At 55.0% G+C, this 11,611-nt stretch overlaps 1 protein-coding gene across 2 annotated transcripts; it reads left to right on the top strand.

Annotated features, from left to right (window-relative positions):
- The first annotated feature begins 974 nt into the window (after nt 1-974).
- On the top strand, nt 975-11,265 carry Cbx6 (chromobox 6). Of its 2 annotated transcripts, none has more exons than XM_021216307.2 (5): nt 975-1,165; nt 1,349-1,392; nt 1,540-1,605; nt 1,729-1,795; nt 6,198-11,265. In XM_021216307.2, exons 1-5 carry the CDS (start codon nt 1,097-1,099, stop codon nt 7,194-7,196), a joined length of 1,245 nt encoding a protein of 414 aa, XP_021071966.1. In that variant the 5' UTR covers nt 975-1,096; the 3' UTR covers nt 7,197-11,265. The 2 variants fall into 2 exon arrangements, with proteins under 2 accessions (XP_021071966.1, XP_021071967.1); XM_021216308.2 differs by having other exon boundaries at nt 1,010-1,165; nt 6,252-11,265.
- Nucleotides 11,266-11,611: the final 346 nt, after the last annotated feature.

Raw genomic sequence — 11,611 nt, 5'->3', positions numbered from 1 at the left:
TCCTTATTTATATGTGGTTTTTTTTTTTTTCTTTTTGTAAAGAACAAGACCACTGGCCTAATGGAAAATACGATTACATAATTTGAAAACAAACGAACAGAATGGAAGATTTTTCAATGTGTGCTTCCGCGAGGCCCGCGAGGCCGGCTACATCCAGGAGGGAAAGTTCCAGATCCCACTTGCGCCTGCCAGGAGCAATGGCGGAGTCATTCCTGCAGCTGTGGTTTGTAGAATTATGCTGTGGCCTGCGACCTGAAAATCCGAAAACAGATTTGCCCATGAGGGGCGGGTTCTGCTGAGTGACTGCTTTGGCCTCAATCTGGGATGCCCTGCGGTTCTCTTTTGAGACCTCTTCTTCTTTGCTTTATAAACACACTCGCCAAGGTCTGCTTGCAGGTGTTGAGACTGTGGTCACAGACCTGGGTCACCTCCGCCGTCACCCCCCCTTTCCTGCGGTGGCGTTTTTTGTTTTAACTTATCTGAACCGGTTACAAAACCACACTCCCACGAATACATAAATAATGGATGGGGTGATGTGTTAAAGAAATCCCCACAAGGCCTGGCAAAGCTGCAGTGAATGCATTTCTGCTGTATCATATTTAACTGTTTGCAAACGTCTGCAGGAGGATGCACAGCGCCTGGAGACTCCTGGGCCTATCGCATCTCTCTGACGAGGGCCTGGCAATTCTGGCATGAGGAGTTACAAGGAGGGTAGGAGGTGGCAGGGATCCTGAGCCTGCAGGATGAAGGGGGACAATGTAGGATTGCACTGCACCTCACTCGCTTGGCAGCAGGCAAGTATCCATCGGTCTCCCGCCAGGACTGCGGCGGAGAGGACAGGCCCCTTTAAGAGCCTTCACGCGCCCCCGCCCCGCGAGCGCTCATTTTCCCTAGCAACCGCCCCGGGGGAGGGGGAGGCCCTGGCAACGGCGCTCCGGCCCGGAGCATCACGTGTCGGCCCGCAGCTGGAACGCGAGCGCGCGCCCCGCCGAGCGCCCGCCCGCCGGGGGCCTGAGCGCTGGGGCGCGTGCGCGAGCGGTGCAGCACCGGCCGCGGGAGCAGGGAGTATTATGGGCTGTGGGTGCCGCTGAGCAAGATGGAGCTGTCTGCAGTAGGCGAACGGGTCTTCGCGGCCGAATCCATCATCAAACGCCGGATCCGCAAGGTGAGCCCTCGGCCCGGACAGCCCTGTGTTCTCCGCGGTGGTGTCGGAGCCCCCGGGGCCCTCGGGGTGCAGCGGTCCCGCTAGCCGGGTTCCCTCAGTCACCCCCGCGCCGCCGCCTCCTCGCGTCCCTGCATCCTCCCCACCCCCACCCTCTATTTTTTTTTTTTCCTTTCTGTTTTTCAGGGACGCATCGAGTACCTGGTGAAATGGAAAGGGTGGGCGATCAAGTGAGTGTCATGGGTCGGTGTTACGGGGACTGGGGAGGCGGCAAGAGGACACCTGGGCCTTGGATAGGGGGTGCATGCTTGAACCCTCGCGGTGTGCCCCTGCTCCTTGGGTTTTCATTTTGCTCTTCTGTACGCCTGACTCGGCAGGTACAGCACTTGGGAGCCAGAGGAGAACATTCTGGATTCGAGGCTCATCGCAGCCTTCGAGCAGAAGTGAGTTGGAGAAGCTGGCAGGCGCGGTGGGGCGCCGCGCAGGGAAGCGGGAAAGGCGGGCTGGGTCGGGGAGTGGGGCCCAGGAAGGGACCCTTTTTCATCTTTGGCGTTTCTTGACTACAGGGAAAGGGAACGTGAGCTGTATGGGCCCAAGAAGAGGGGACCTAAACCCAAAACTTTCCTCCTAAAGGTAACCTGGCCCAGCCCCAGCAGCCCCCGCTCGGGCCCCCAGCCAGGGCGCAGCACAGGGACGGCCTGCAAGGGAGGGACAGATCCGCCGCTGCCTAGGCGGGCAGGCTTTTCCAGAGGGGCCCCAGCTGGGCAGGGGGTGGTTGTGAGTCCCTGACAAGTTCCTGGCAGCAGGCCGCAGCCAGCCCAGCCAGAGGGGCCTGGGATTGGGGTAATCAGGGATGAAACCAGGAACTGGGGGTGGGGGATCCGACTGCTCCAGGAAGCGGGTGAGTGAAGCAGGTGGGGCATACTCAGGGGAGGAGGTGACCGGGAAGCGGGAAGCTCTTTTCGCTAGTGAGACCCTTCATCTCCTCCAGCCTTGAACACACTGGCCTGTTTTGTGTTTTAGAGTCTTGGGGCTATAGATAGGCTTACCTCCTGGCAAAACACCCGGCCTCCCGTGCCCTATAGCTGCCCACCTCTCTTGGGTCTGTATTCTGTGATTCTGTGCCTTCTCCCATAGCACTTGGGGGCCCGACTTGAATTTGACCTTAAATTACTTCAACCTGAGTTTGATCATCCACACTGGACTACCAGCTTTCGGGTCCTGAGCCTGTCCACCCCCAAATCCTGATATTTCTGGAGGTTCCGATGAAGATGGGGTGGGGCATGGTGAACATTGCCTGTTTGGCAAGAGAGCGAAGAACTTCATGGGAAGCCATCTTGGAGAGTTAGGGGTGTTTTTGTTTTTGTTTTGTTTTCTGATGAGGAAGAACAGAGCCTGGGAAGAGGAGAGCAAGATGATCCCTGTTGGCCACTTAATGCAAGGCGGCCCATGGCCGCCTCCGTAGTTTCCCTAAAGAACTAACGATGCCCCAGGTCTTCTCACCAAATTTGGCACCAGCATAACACGGGAAGGGCTCCTTGGAGAAGAGACTGCAAGATGCAGAACCTCTTAATCTCCAGTTTGTCCAAAGAGCTCCAAGTGGGGGAAGGGTGGACCAGTCCCGCTGTCTCGACCCCCTCCCCCAGGCAAAGGACTGGGGGTAAAGAATTAGCCTTGGACCAAATGCAAATGTGGGAAAATACGCGTTGGATTCCGGAATCCTATAGTCCTGTACCCCTACTCCCCGCCCCTAGCCATGGTGCATCTTCGGGGATTAACTCAGCAACCTTAACCCGGTAGCTTGAGGGTGGGGAGGGGGTGGGCGGAGCAGCTGGAAGACTGGTGGGCTGTGTTGACAGCTTGTCGGCGCCCCTGGAGCGCCCTCTCCTGGTCAAGGCGGTAATGATCTTGAGTGTGGATTCTCAAAATGCCCTTTTCTTAAAAGTTGTCGTTTCTGATTTGTTTTGGGACTCAGCAGTGCTGAGTCCTCTGCACGAATCATCTCCTTTAATCGTCTCAACATCTCAGTGGAATTAATAGTACTAGTCCCCTTTTACAGGCAGAAGTTGAACACACATCTGTAGGAAACAAGGCTCAGAGATGCTAGAGCAGGGGGCGGAGCTGCCTGCTGTAGAGCCTTAATCCAGAATTTAGGAAGCAGCTGGTCAAAGAGGGATGCTTGTGAAGGGATGCGGAGGGAGGTAGCTTAGGCTGGACCTGTTGCTTTGTGAGTAAGAGGCAGTTCAGAATACACTCAGGTTTTTCTGCAAGGAGGAATGCTGAAATCCTGGAGCCTTCTTGAGATGGCTGCCGTGAACCCATTCCACACCCTGGAAAAGAAAACAGGTTAATAACTGACCCACCACTGCTGAGAGCTAGCAGCGGTGTCTCGATGCTGTCTGCAGCACTCCCCAAACTCTGGAGGCACTCATATCCTGTTAGTGCAGTGAGTGTGGCCTGCAGTGATTTCCAAGTTCACTAAGCAGACCCAGGTCCTACTGCCAAACCTCTCAACCCGAGGAGAATAACATCTTTTTGTTTGTTTAATATGTGAGAGCCTCTGTGTGTGCATGTGTGTGTGCTTGCGCGCATGTACCGTGTTCATGCCTGGTGCCCATGGAGGTCAGAAATGAATCTCTAGAATTGGGAGTTACAGCATTTGTGAGATGCCATGTGGGTGCTGGGAACTGAACCTGGGTCCTCTGGAAGAGCAGCCATTACTCTTACCCGCTGAGCCTTCTGTTCAGCCCAAGAGCCGTATCTTATGCAATATTGTTTAGACACTGTAAAGTAAGAGATTTTTCTCTTTTTTACTTTAAGATTTATTCATTATTATACATAAGTACACTGTAGCTGTCTCCAGACACGCCAGAAGAGAGTGTTAGATCTTATTACAGATGGTTGTGAGCCACCATGTAGTTGCTGGGATTTGAACTCAGGACCTTCGGAAGAGCAGTCAGTGCTCTTACCCGCTGAGCCATCTCGCCAGCCCCGAGATGTTTCTTATAGGCCATTTGAAAGCATGTTTTAGGAAAAGCTGGTTTCTCAGAAGCCTGGTACCTACCAAGCACTGGCTCCCTCCAAATGTGTGGTCATCAGGTGCTCTAACATTGCTCTCAGGAGGGCACCATGGCAGGGACTCACTGAGACAGCGCAGAAAGGGGAGTGAGGTTTAGACTGTCATCTTGGGTCCACCATTTGCACACATCCTGACACTCCAAGGACTACCTGTCAGCCTTTCCCCCCACCCCCACCCCCAACCTCTGTAGGAGTTAGCTAGTCAGTGGGGGCTAGAGAGATGGCTCAGCAGCTAAGTGTTAGAGTACCAGACTCCCAAATCTGCAACTCCAGCTCCAGATCTGATGACCAGAGAGTGGAGGCAGGATGCAGCGTGAGACGATGGCAAGTCCTTGTTTCTGAAGAGATTCCTTAAGCTCCCCCATCAATGTACCTGGGAGGGTTTAAGAAGTTGAGTTCCTTGTGGAACTCAACAGGACAGAGCACTGGGAGCTAGCTGTGCCTGGCTCAGTGCTGCCACCTAGTGTCAGTGAATGTGGATGCTCCAGCCTGGATACAGAGCCAGGTTGTCTTCAGATGTGTTTGTCCCTTGAGGGTAACACATCCCGGGTAAGAAGACATCTGTTCACTATAAGCCAGGAGACCCCGACTGGCCGTGATCTGGGTTTGTAAAGTAAGAGATTTTCTTACAGGTTTTCTCTTTGTACTCATTAAGCATCCAGTGTGTGGGAACTGCAGGTGGAGAGTTCCCCCCCCAACACAAATTCTTTCTGGGGGCCCCAACAGATTCAACACATTAGCCATGGGAGTAAGCCCCTAAAGTCTCCTAGCTAGAGTGTCACAACCTAACCCCATGCTTTGCCCCTCGGTAGCCGGAGTTGCTGTTAGAGTCAGGATTCTTGTCTTTCCCTATTTGGTCCTCAGCCACAGCTGTCCACTCTTCTCTTTGCATCCTCTGAGCACTGGGGTGTGGCCTGCACGGGTCTCTGTCCCCATGTGCCACCCTGGCCTCAGGAGCTGCTGGGATTCTCTCCGTATCCGGGCAGCGTCCGATCTGTTTTCCTCTCTGCATTCCATAAAGCCACCGCCTCCTGCTGCTGGTAGCCCGTGTCTCTGGAGAGTAGCGCCTTATGGAAGGCATGGTTCAGAGTCGGGCTGCACAGCAGGCCCTCGTCCTTAGAGAAGGAAAGGCTGGCCATGGAGGAGTCAGTATTCTAAGGCATCCGGCACGGGGTGAGCCTTGTGAGGTCTCTACCAGCCGAGCTGCTGTTGGGTCCTGGGGGTTTTCAGAGGTCACACTTGCCTCCGCTCCATTGTCTTGTGTCCACCAGAGGCCTAGGCTAGACTCTCACACTGGCTTCTGAGTATAGGCCTTTGGATCGTTGGTGTGATCATGGTCATCTGAGGTCAGGGTGGATCTACTCGTCGCACCAAGAAAATTAGCCCTTGGAAGAGTCGCAGGCTTGCCTGGGATCCATAACAGTCCTCACAAGGTTCCTGTCATTATTGCTGAAGCAGCAAGAATGGTGGGGGGTGGGGGTGGGTGCACACACAGGCTCACTTACGGGTAGTAAAAAGACCTTAAGAATTACCTGGCTGTGGTAGACAAGTTACACACCACCACCTCTCTGGACTGGTTTTCTGTTTGGTTTGGTTTGGTTTTTTTTTTTTTTTTTTTTTTTAGAAGAGTATTATGTAACCCAGACTATCCTCAAATATACTGTGCAGCTGAAGATAACCTTGAACTTACGGTTCACCTGCCTCCATTTTCAGGTGTGCCCCACCATGTCAGGTTTATTTGGTGCTGGAACGGAACCTAGGGTCCCATGCATTCCAGGCAAGCCTGAGCTGCACTCTCCAGACTTTCCCTTTTTTTCTGTCTGAAGGGTCATAAGTCACTGATGGTTCTGGGTACTCTTTCTGAACATGTATTGATGGAGCTCAGGGCTATCTGGCACAGGGGTGTCCAGGGACCGCGGGAAGTCTTGAGGTCCCACCCACGCCCCTTTGCCCGCAGGCCCGGGCCCAGGCGGAGGCCCTCCGCATCAGTGATGTGCATTTCTCTGTCAAGCCGAGCGCCAGCGCCTCCTCGCCCAAGCTGCACTCCAGCGCTGCGGTGCACCGGCTCAAGAAAGACATCCGCCGCTGCCACCGTATGTCCCGCCGTCCCCTGCCACGACCAGACCCACAAGGGGGTAGCCCTGGCCTGCGCCCACCCATCTCGCCCTTTTCTGAGACCGTGCGCATCATCAACCGTAAGGTGAAGCCCCGGGAACCCAAGCGGAACCGCATCATCCTGAACCTGAAGGTGATTGACAAGGGTCCGGGAGGTGGCAGCACTGCGCAGGGCACCGGGGCACTGGCCCGCCCGAAAGTCCCCTCACGGAACCGGGTCATTGGGAAGAGCAAGAAGTTCAGCGAGAGCATGCTCCGCACCCAGATCCGCCACATGAAGTTTGGCACATTTGCGCTCTACAAGCCCCCTCCCGCCCCGCTGGCGCCCTCTACTGCGGGCAAAGCCGATGTGGCCTCCTCGGGGCCTGGGCTGCTCCTGGCCACCCCAGCTGCTGCCCCCTTTGACGCACACAGCTCCAGCTCTTCCGGCTGCCCCTCACCCACACTGCAGTCCTCTGACCCAGACGATGCCCCACCCAAGCTACTCCCCGAGACCCTGAGCCGATCTGCCCCCAATTGGCGAGAGTCAGAGGTGCTCGATCTGTCCATCCCTCCTGAGGCGGCTGCCACCGGCCAGCGGGTGCCTCCTGATGTCACTGCTGCTGCGGGCCAGGTGCTACACACAGCTCTGGAGCCCACAGGTGCTGGCTCCTCCGAGCCTGAGGCTGGGGACTGGCGCCCTGAGATGTCGCCATGCTCCAATGTAGTCGTCACAGATGTCACCAGCAACCTCCTGACCGTGACCATCAAGGAATTCTGCAGCCCTGAGGATTTCGAGAAGGTGGCTGCTGGGGTGGCAGGTGCTACCGGGGGCGGGGGTGGCACTGGGCCAAGTAAGTGAGGGGCTTCCTCAAGGAGGGAGGCTTTGGGGGGCCTCCTTCCTGGAGTCATACTTGTGCTCCCACCCCGTCCCTGCCCTCAGACCCGTATGCCTGTGCTTTGCTTGCCTCGAATGGCTCCGTGTTGACCCAGGGATGGGGCTGGTAGTCCTGGACTTGGTTAGGGCCTTGGTAGGGCCCAGGAAGGAAGATCTGCGCCCTGGTGTCCCCGGCACTGTCCCTGACTGTGCAGGTGGGGCCCACTAGATGGTTTCTGGGGAATCCTCAGAACGTGGGGTTCACCTATCCTATCTATACCCCCACCCTGCCTCTCCTAGCTTGCTTCTTGCTCTGTGTGCAGTGTCTGGTCTCGGTGCTATCTCGCCAACTGCAGGGCCCCCAGGAGATCCCGCCTAGGGTGGGCACAGTCTCTCACCACCCTGGCACTGAGTGAAGGCTGAGGCCAAAATGGGTCCCTCCCTCGACACCATTGAGGGTGGGTGGCAGCAGCTGGGCCAGAGGGTCCCTTCCCTGCTTGCCTACGTGTGGACCAGGCCTCTACAGATCTCTTGCCCCACACACTGTCTCTATCCCAAACCTCCTTTGAAGGTGGAGGGGCTGGCAGACATGGCAACCTGCCACAGCCTCTGGGCATCTCAAAACCCCTTCCGTTTTCTACCAAAGGTGCTGCAAGAACCTGCTGTGGAAACTTCTGGCTGTGCACGTGTGTTTGCCCCTTGGCTCCTTGTGTAGATCCGTGTGTGTGTTGGGTGTAGGGCCTTAGTTTTCCCTGCAACACCCTTTACGGTTCCTCAGAACAGGGTCGCTAAAGGCGTGGCCTCCCTTGCCTTAGCCAGGCCTGGCAGAGTCCAGTCTGTGTGGTTTGTTGTGGAAGCCACAGGCTGCTCCGATCCCAGGTTGCTGGGGGACGTGGAGCCCCCTCAGGCCCTTCATGGGATGGTCATCTTGAAGGTCAGACCTTCACTGCGCACGTGGTACCGTGGGGACTGGTAGAGGAGGAGCCCAGCTGCAGCCTCCTTGCAGATGTTTGTGGAGGAAAGAGGAGGCCCAGAGCCCTCCCCGGGGTCCTCAGTTTCCCCCACCCCTCCGGTTTGCTTTTAACTGCTGAGGTTTCCTAACAGTCTAGCCTGTTGGAAGCCTTCGGGTGCCTTGGGCAGCTTCTGCTGCCCTCTGCTGCTAGGGAACTGAGGCATCCATGCCAGTGGCAGAGACCAAAGCCCCAGATTCAGGCCGGGCACCCAGAGACTAGCAGAGAGGGAGGGAGGTTCCGGTCCCCAGGTAGCACTGGTCTGCCTTTGGCCACTGCCTGGGATTCACCTGGGTGTTGGCCGGCGTGCTCCTTCATGTGGCCTGAGCTGGCTTCTGGTGTACACTGCCCTTGGTACCTTGCTCAGAAGCATGGGAAGAGGCAGAACCACGTGACCTAAGGACAAGTATTCTGGTCTTAGAAGATTACTCTTCCTTGTCACCGCCTGCCTGCCAGGGTCTGCAGCACAGCCCCAGCCCTCCCTGCCCCAGGGTATAAAACAGGGGCCCTCACAGGGCTTGAGGGGGCCATAGTCTGGCCCCACCTTGTCCTGTGTTAGCTCTCATACCGTCCAAGTGCCAATTGGCTTTTCCCCCAAATAAGGGCTGGTATTTCGCTTCTGTCCCCAGAGGCGATTTCCCCCTCCCCCTCCCCCGGGTGAGCCACCACCTGGGTGCCAGTTACAGGTGTTTGCAGAGACCATAGAAATGTGTTTTCCTGAGAGTCTGTGTCATTTGTGACCTTTTTTTGTAAAGAAGTTGTGTTTTCAGAGGTGATTTTATGACAGGAAAGTGAAAGTTAGTTTTGCAAAAAAAAAAAAAGAAAAAAAAGAAAAAAATTTGTAAAAAGGAAAAAAAAAAGAAAAGAAAAAAATAGGAAAAAAAAAAAGACCATTGTAGGACTCGTAAGAGTGTCAGGTGGGGGAGGGAGAAAGCTATTTAAGAACGTATTAACGCAGCGATTGCACAGGTGAGGTGGCGATGTTGGGGTGCGGGTGGAGGCCTGAGCTAGCTGGTGGATTCCCTGGGATGGAAGGCGCCACCGAGGTGGCCACAGCTGTCCTTATTTGACAGCAGGCAGGGTGTGTCTGTTGTGACATAGGAACATGCTTCCAGTTGCTTGAAAGAAAGGACAACCAGTTTTAAGGTAACTAGGAGGAAGTGCAGGGAACAAGCGGACCCAACTTACCGTTGGTGCCTCCAAGGCGCCCATCCCATCACGGGCTTTTTTACTCTTCAGCTCTCTGGGTCACGTGGTTCCCAGTAGCTCCCCAGACACCCTAACGCCCTGGGCACCTTTGCAAATTCCTGGTTGGGAAAGGGATGCAGGCTTTAGAAAGCGGCTGACGGGGTTAGCCCCTGCGCAAGCTGCACAAGCCTCAAGGTGCACGGGCACAGGGAAGATGCGAGCCTGCCGATGAGCGGACCTCTTCTCTGTCCTGAATGGTCTGAAGCAGGAGGCCCAGAGGCTGCACAGACTCCTTACACAGCCCTGCATCATCAGCCTACTGAAGGCCCCTCCCCCACCCCTGCTGCTTTTCATTTGCCTAATTACCAAGCAGAAGTTGCAGTCCAATTTGCTTTATTTTTGTATGTGAAATGACCCCCCACGCCCCCTGCAGGTCGTGCCCCGTAAGCGCACCCTTCCCGCCCACTTGTCAGGAACTAGGAGTGTGGGTGAGTCCTGGGTCTTGGGTTTTGAGGAGGGTTGGGACCCATCCCGCTGTGGTTCTTTCCCTGATCTAAGTCAGTCCCTCCGTGAAAGGTTGGACAGGGCAGCGAGGCCTCAGCATGAAGCACTACAGGTGCCCAGCCTGAGGAGGCAAAATGGGCCTCCCTCCCTGGCTTCAGAGGAGCTGGTATAATGGAGGGCGTTGCCTCGTTTCAAAGGAGACTGAGATACTTCACTGCAGTATGGAGGCTTCAGAGCCCAGGCTGGCCTGGCCTTTAAAGGGAAAGGTGGAACTCAGGCTGGCCATGGCAGAAACAAGGTCAGTCAGTCAAGGATGGCCTGGCCTCTGGGGACCTGAGAGGGCACACCCACCCTTTCTCCTTACTTTTCTGGTTTGTTCGGGTTTTGGGGGGTTTTTGTTTGTTTTATTCTTACGTTTTTTGCACTTCGATGGATAGTAGAACCCAGCCTGGGCAGTTCTACCCTTGGGTTCCGGTGCACTAGACCAAGGTGGCCTGCCTGGGGCTTCTGTGGGTCAAGGAATCACTTTTTAAAAGATAGGAGAAAGCTTAAGGGTTTTAGTTTTGCTGTCTGCTTCTCTTCTTGGTTCAGGAAGCCCAGAGAGTGTGGTTCCCCTCTGAGAGACACCTGAGAAGCAAGTGGGGGCTCTGGACCCCACTTCCCAGCCTACAGTTCCCACCGTCCTTAAAGGAAGCAGGTCTCCACTGCAGCCGTGTGCAGTGCACCGGCTGTGTGACGGACCAGAGGGTCTGAAGGGGCCGAGTGGCGGGGTCAGACGCTGGGCATACCTGGGCTGAGGGGGTGGTAGGCATCTTTTTGTGGGTTTTAACTTAAAAAAACACAAAGGCCTAAAGAAATATGTATCTTATAATTTTTTTAATTTTTAAGAAGCTCGTTTGATGAACTGCACGAATGGATTATATATATATATATATATATATATATATATATATATAAAATATACGTACATAGCTCTATATTTGGGGACGGGCACTGTCTCTTTTCTCTCACATTTTAAAGATGAAGTGTCTTTGCCTTTGTCTGTGGTTCAACCATCCAGCCCCCAGCTGGCTAAACTTTGCCTCCAGTGGTTAATGGCAGGAACGGTAATAAAGCTGGCCAGTGGACGAAGGGGCGGGCCCCCAGTCTGCCCCGCCCCTCGGGGAGGACTTCCGGTGGGGAAGATAGCTTATTTTGGACGTGGGTTCGGGAGATCTGGGCCAGGGGAGGGCGGGCTCGTGCTGATCACTGTCTTGTACGTTTTGTTCTGCTGCTCTTCAATATTGTATCGATGCCAGGAAAGGGGGTGAAACCTCCTTCACCCCTAAATAAATTGTCACATTCCGAAGCTATATCCCAGCCCCCTGGATGGGGTGTGTGCCTCATTTCTTCTGGTCCCGTGGCGGCTTTTCTTTCTTTTTTTTTTTTTTTTCTTGAAGTGGTATCTAACCCACGCTGGTGTTACACTCTGGAGTTCTAGGTGTGAACCACAAGCCTGGGACATCAGAGCCACCTCAGGGCACAGCAGATAAAGGCACTTGCTGTGAAACTTAGCATCCTGAGATCAAGTCCCAGAGCCCACATGAAAGGGAAAGAATGAGCAGCTTTGCCCAGTTGTGCTCTCTCCACCCCCATGGCCCGGCACGCTCACACGTACTTCACAGGCACGGACACAGGGCTGCAGAGATGGCCTAGAGT

Source organism: Mus pahari, chromosome 17 (assembly GCF_900095145.1).
Source record: "Mus pahari chromosome 17, PAHARI_EIJ_v1.1, whole genome shotgun sequence".
Lineage (NCBI taxonomy): Eukaryota > Metazoa > Chordata > Mammalia > Rodentia > Muridae > Mus > Mus pahari.
The sequence above is the reverse complement of the archived record's forward strand: the minus strand, read 5'-3'. Positions and strand labels throughout refer to the sequence as shown.

Bases quoted from the DNA above. Each gene is read 5' to 3' on its own strand.
- Cbx6 (XM_021216307.2), top strand. From the start codon at position 1,097: ATGGAGCTGTCTGCAGTAGGCGAACGGGTCTTCGCGGCCGAATCCATC. The intron at 1,166-1,348 runs GTGAGCCCTCGG...TCTGTTTTTCAG, and splicing joins TCAAACGCCGGATCCGCAAG to GGACGCATCGAGTACCTGGT. The intron at 1,796-6,197 runs GTAACCTGGCCC...CTTTGCCCGCAG, and splicing joins CCAAAACTTTCCTCCTAAAG to GCCCGGGCCCAGGCGGAGGC.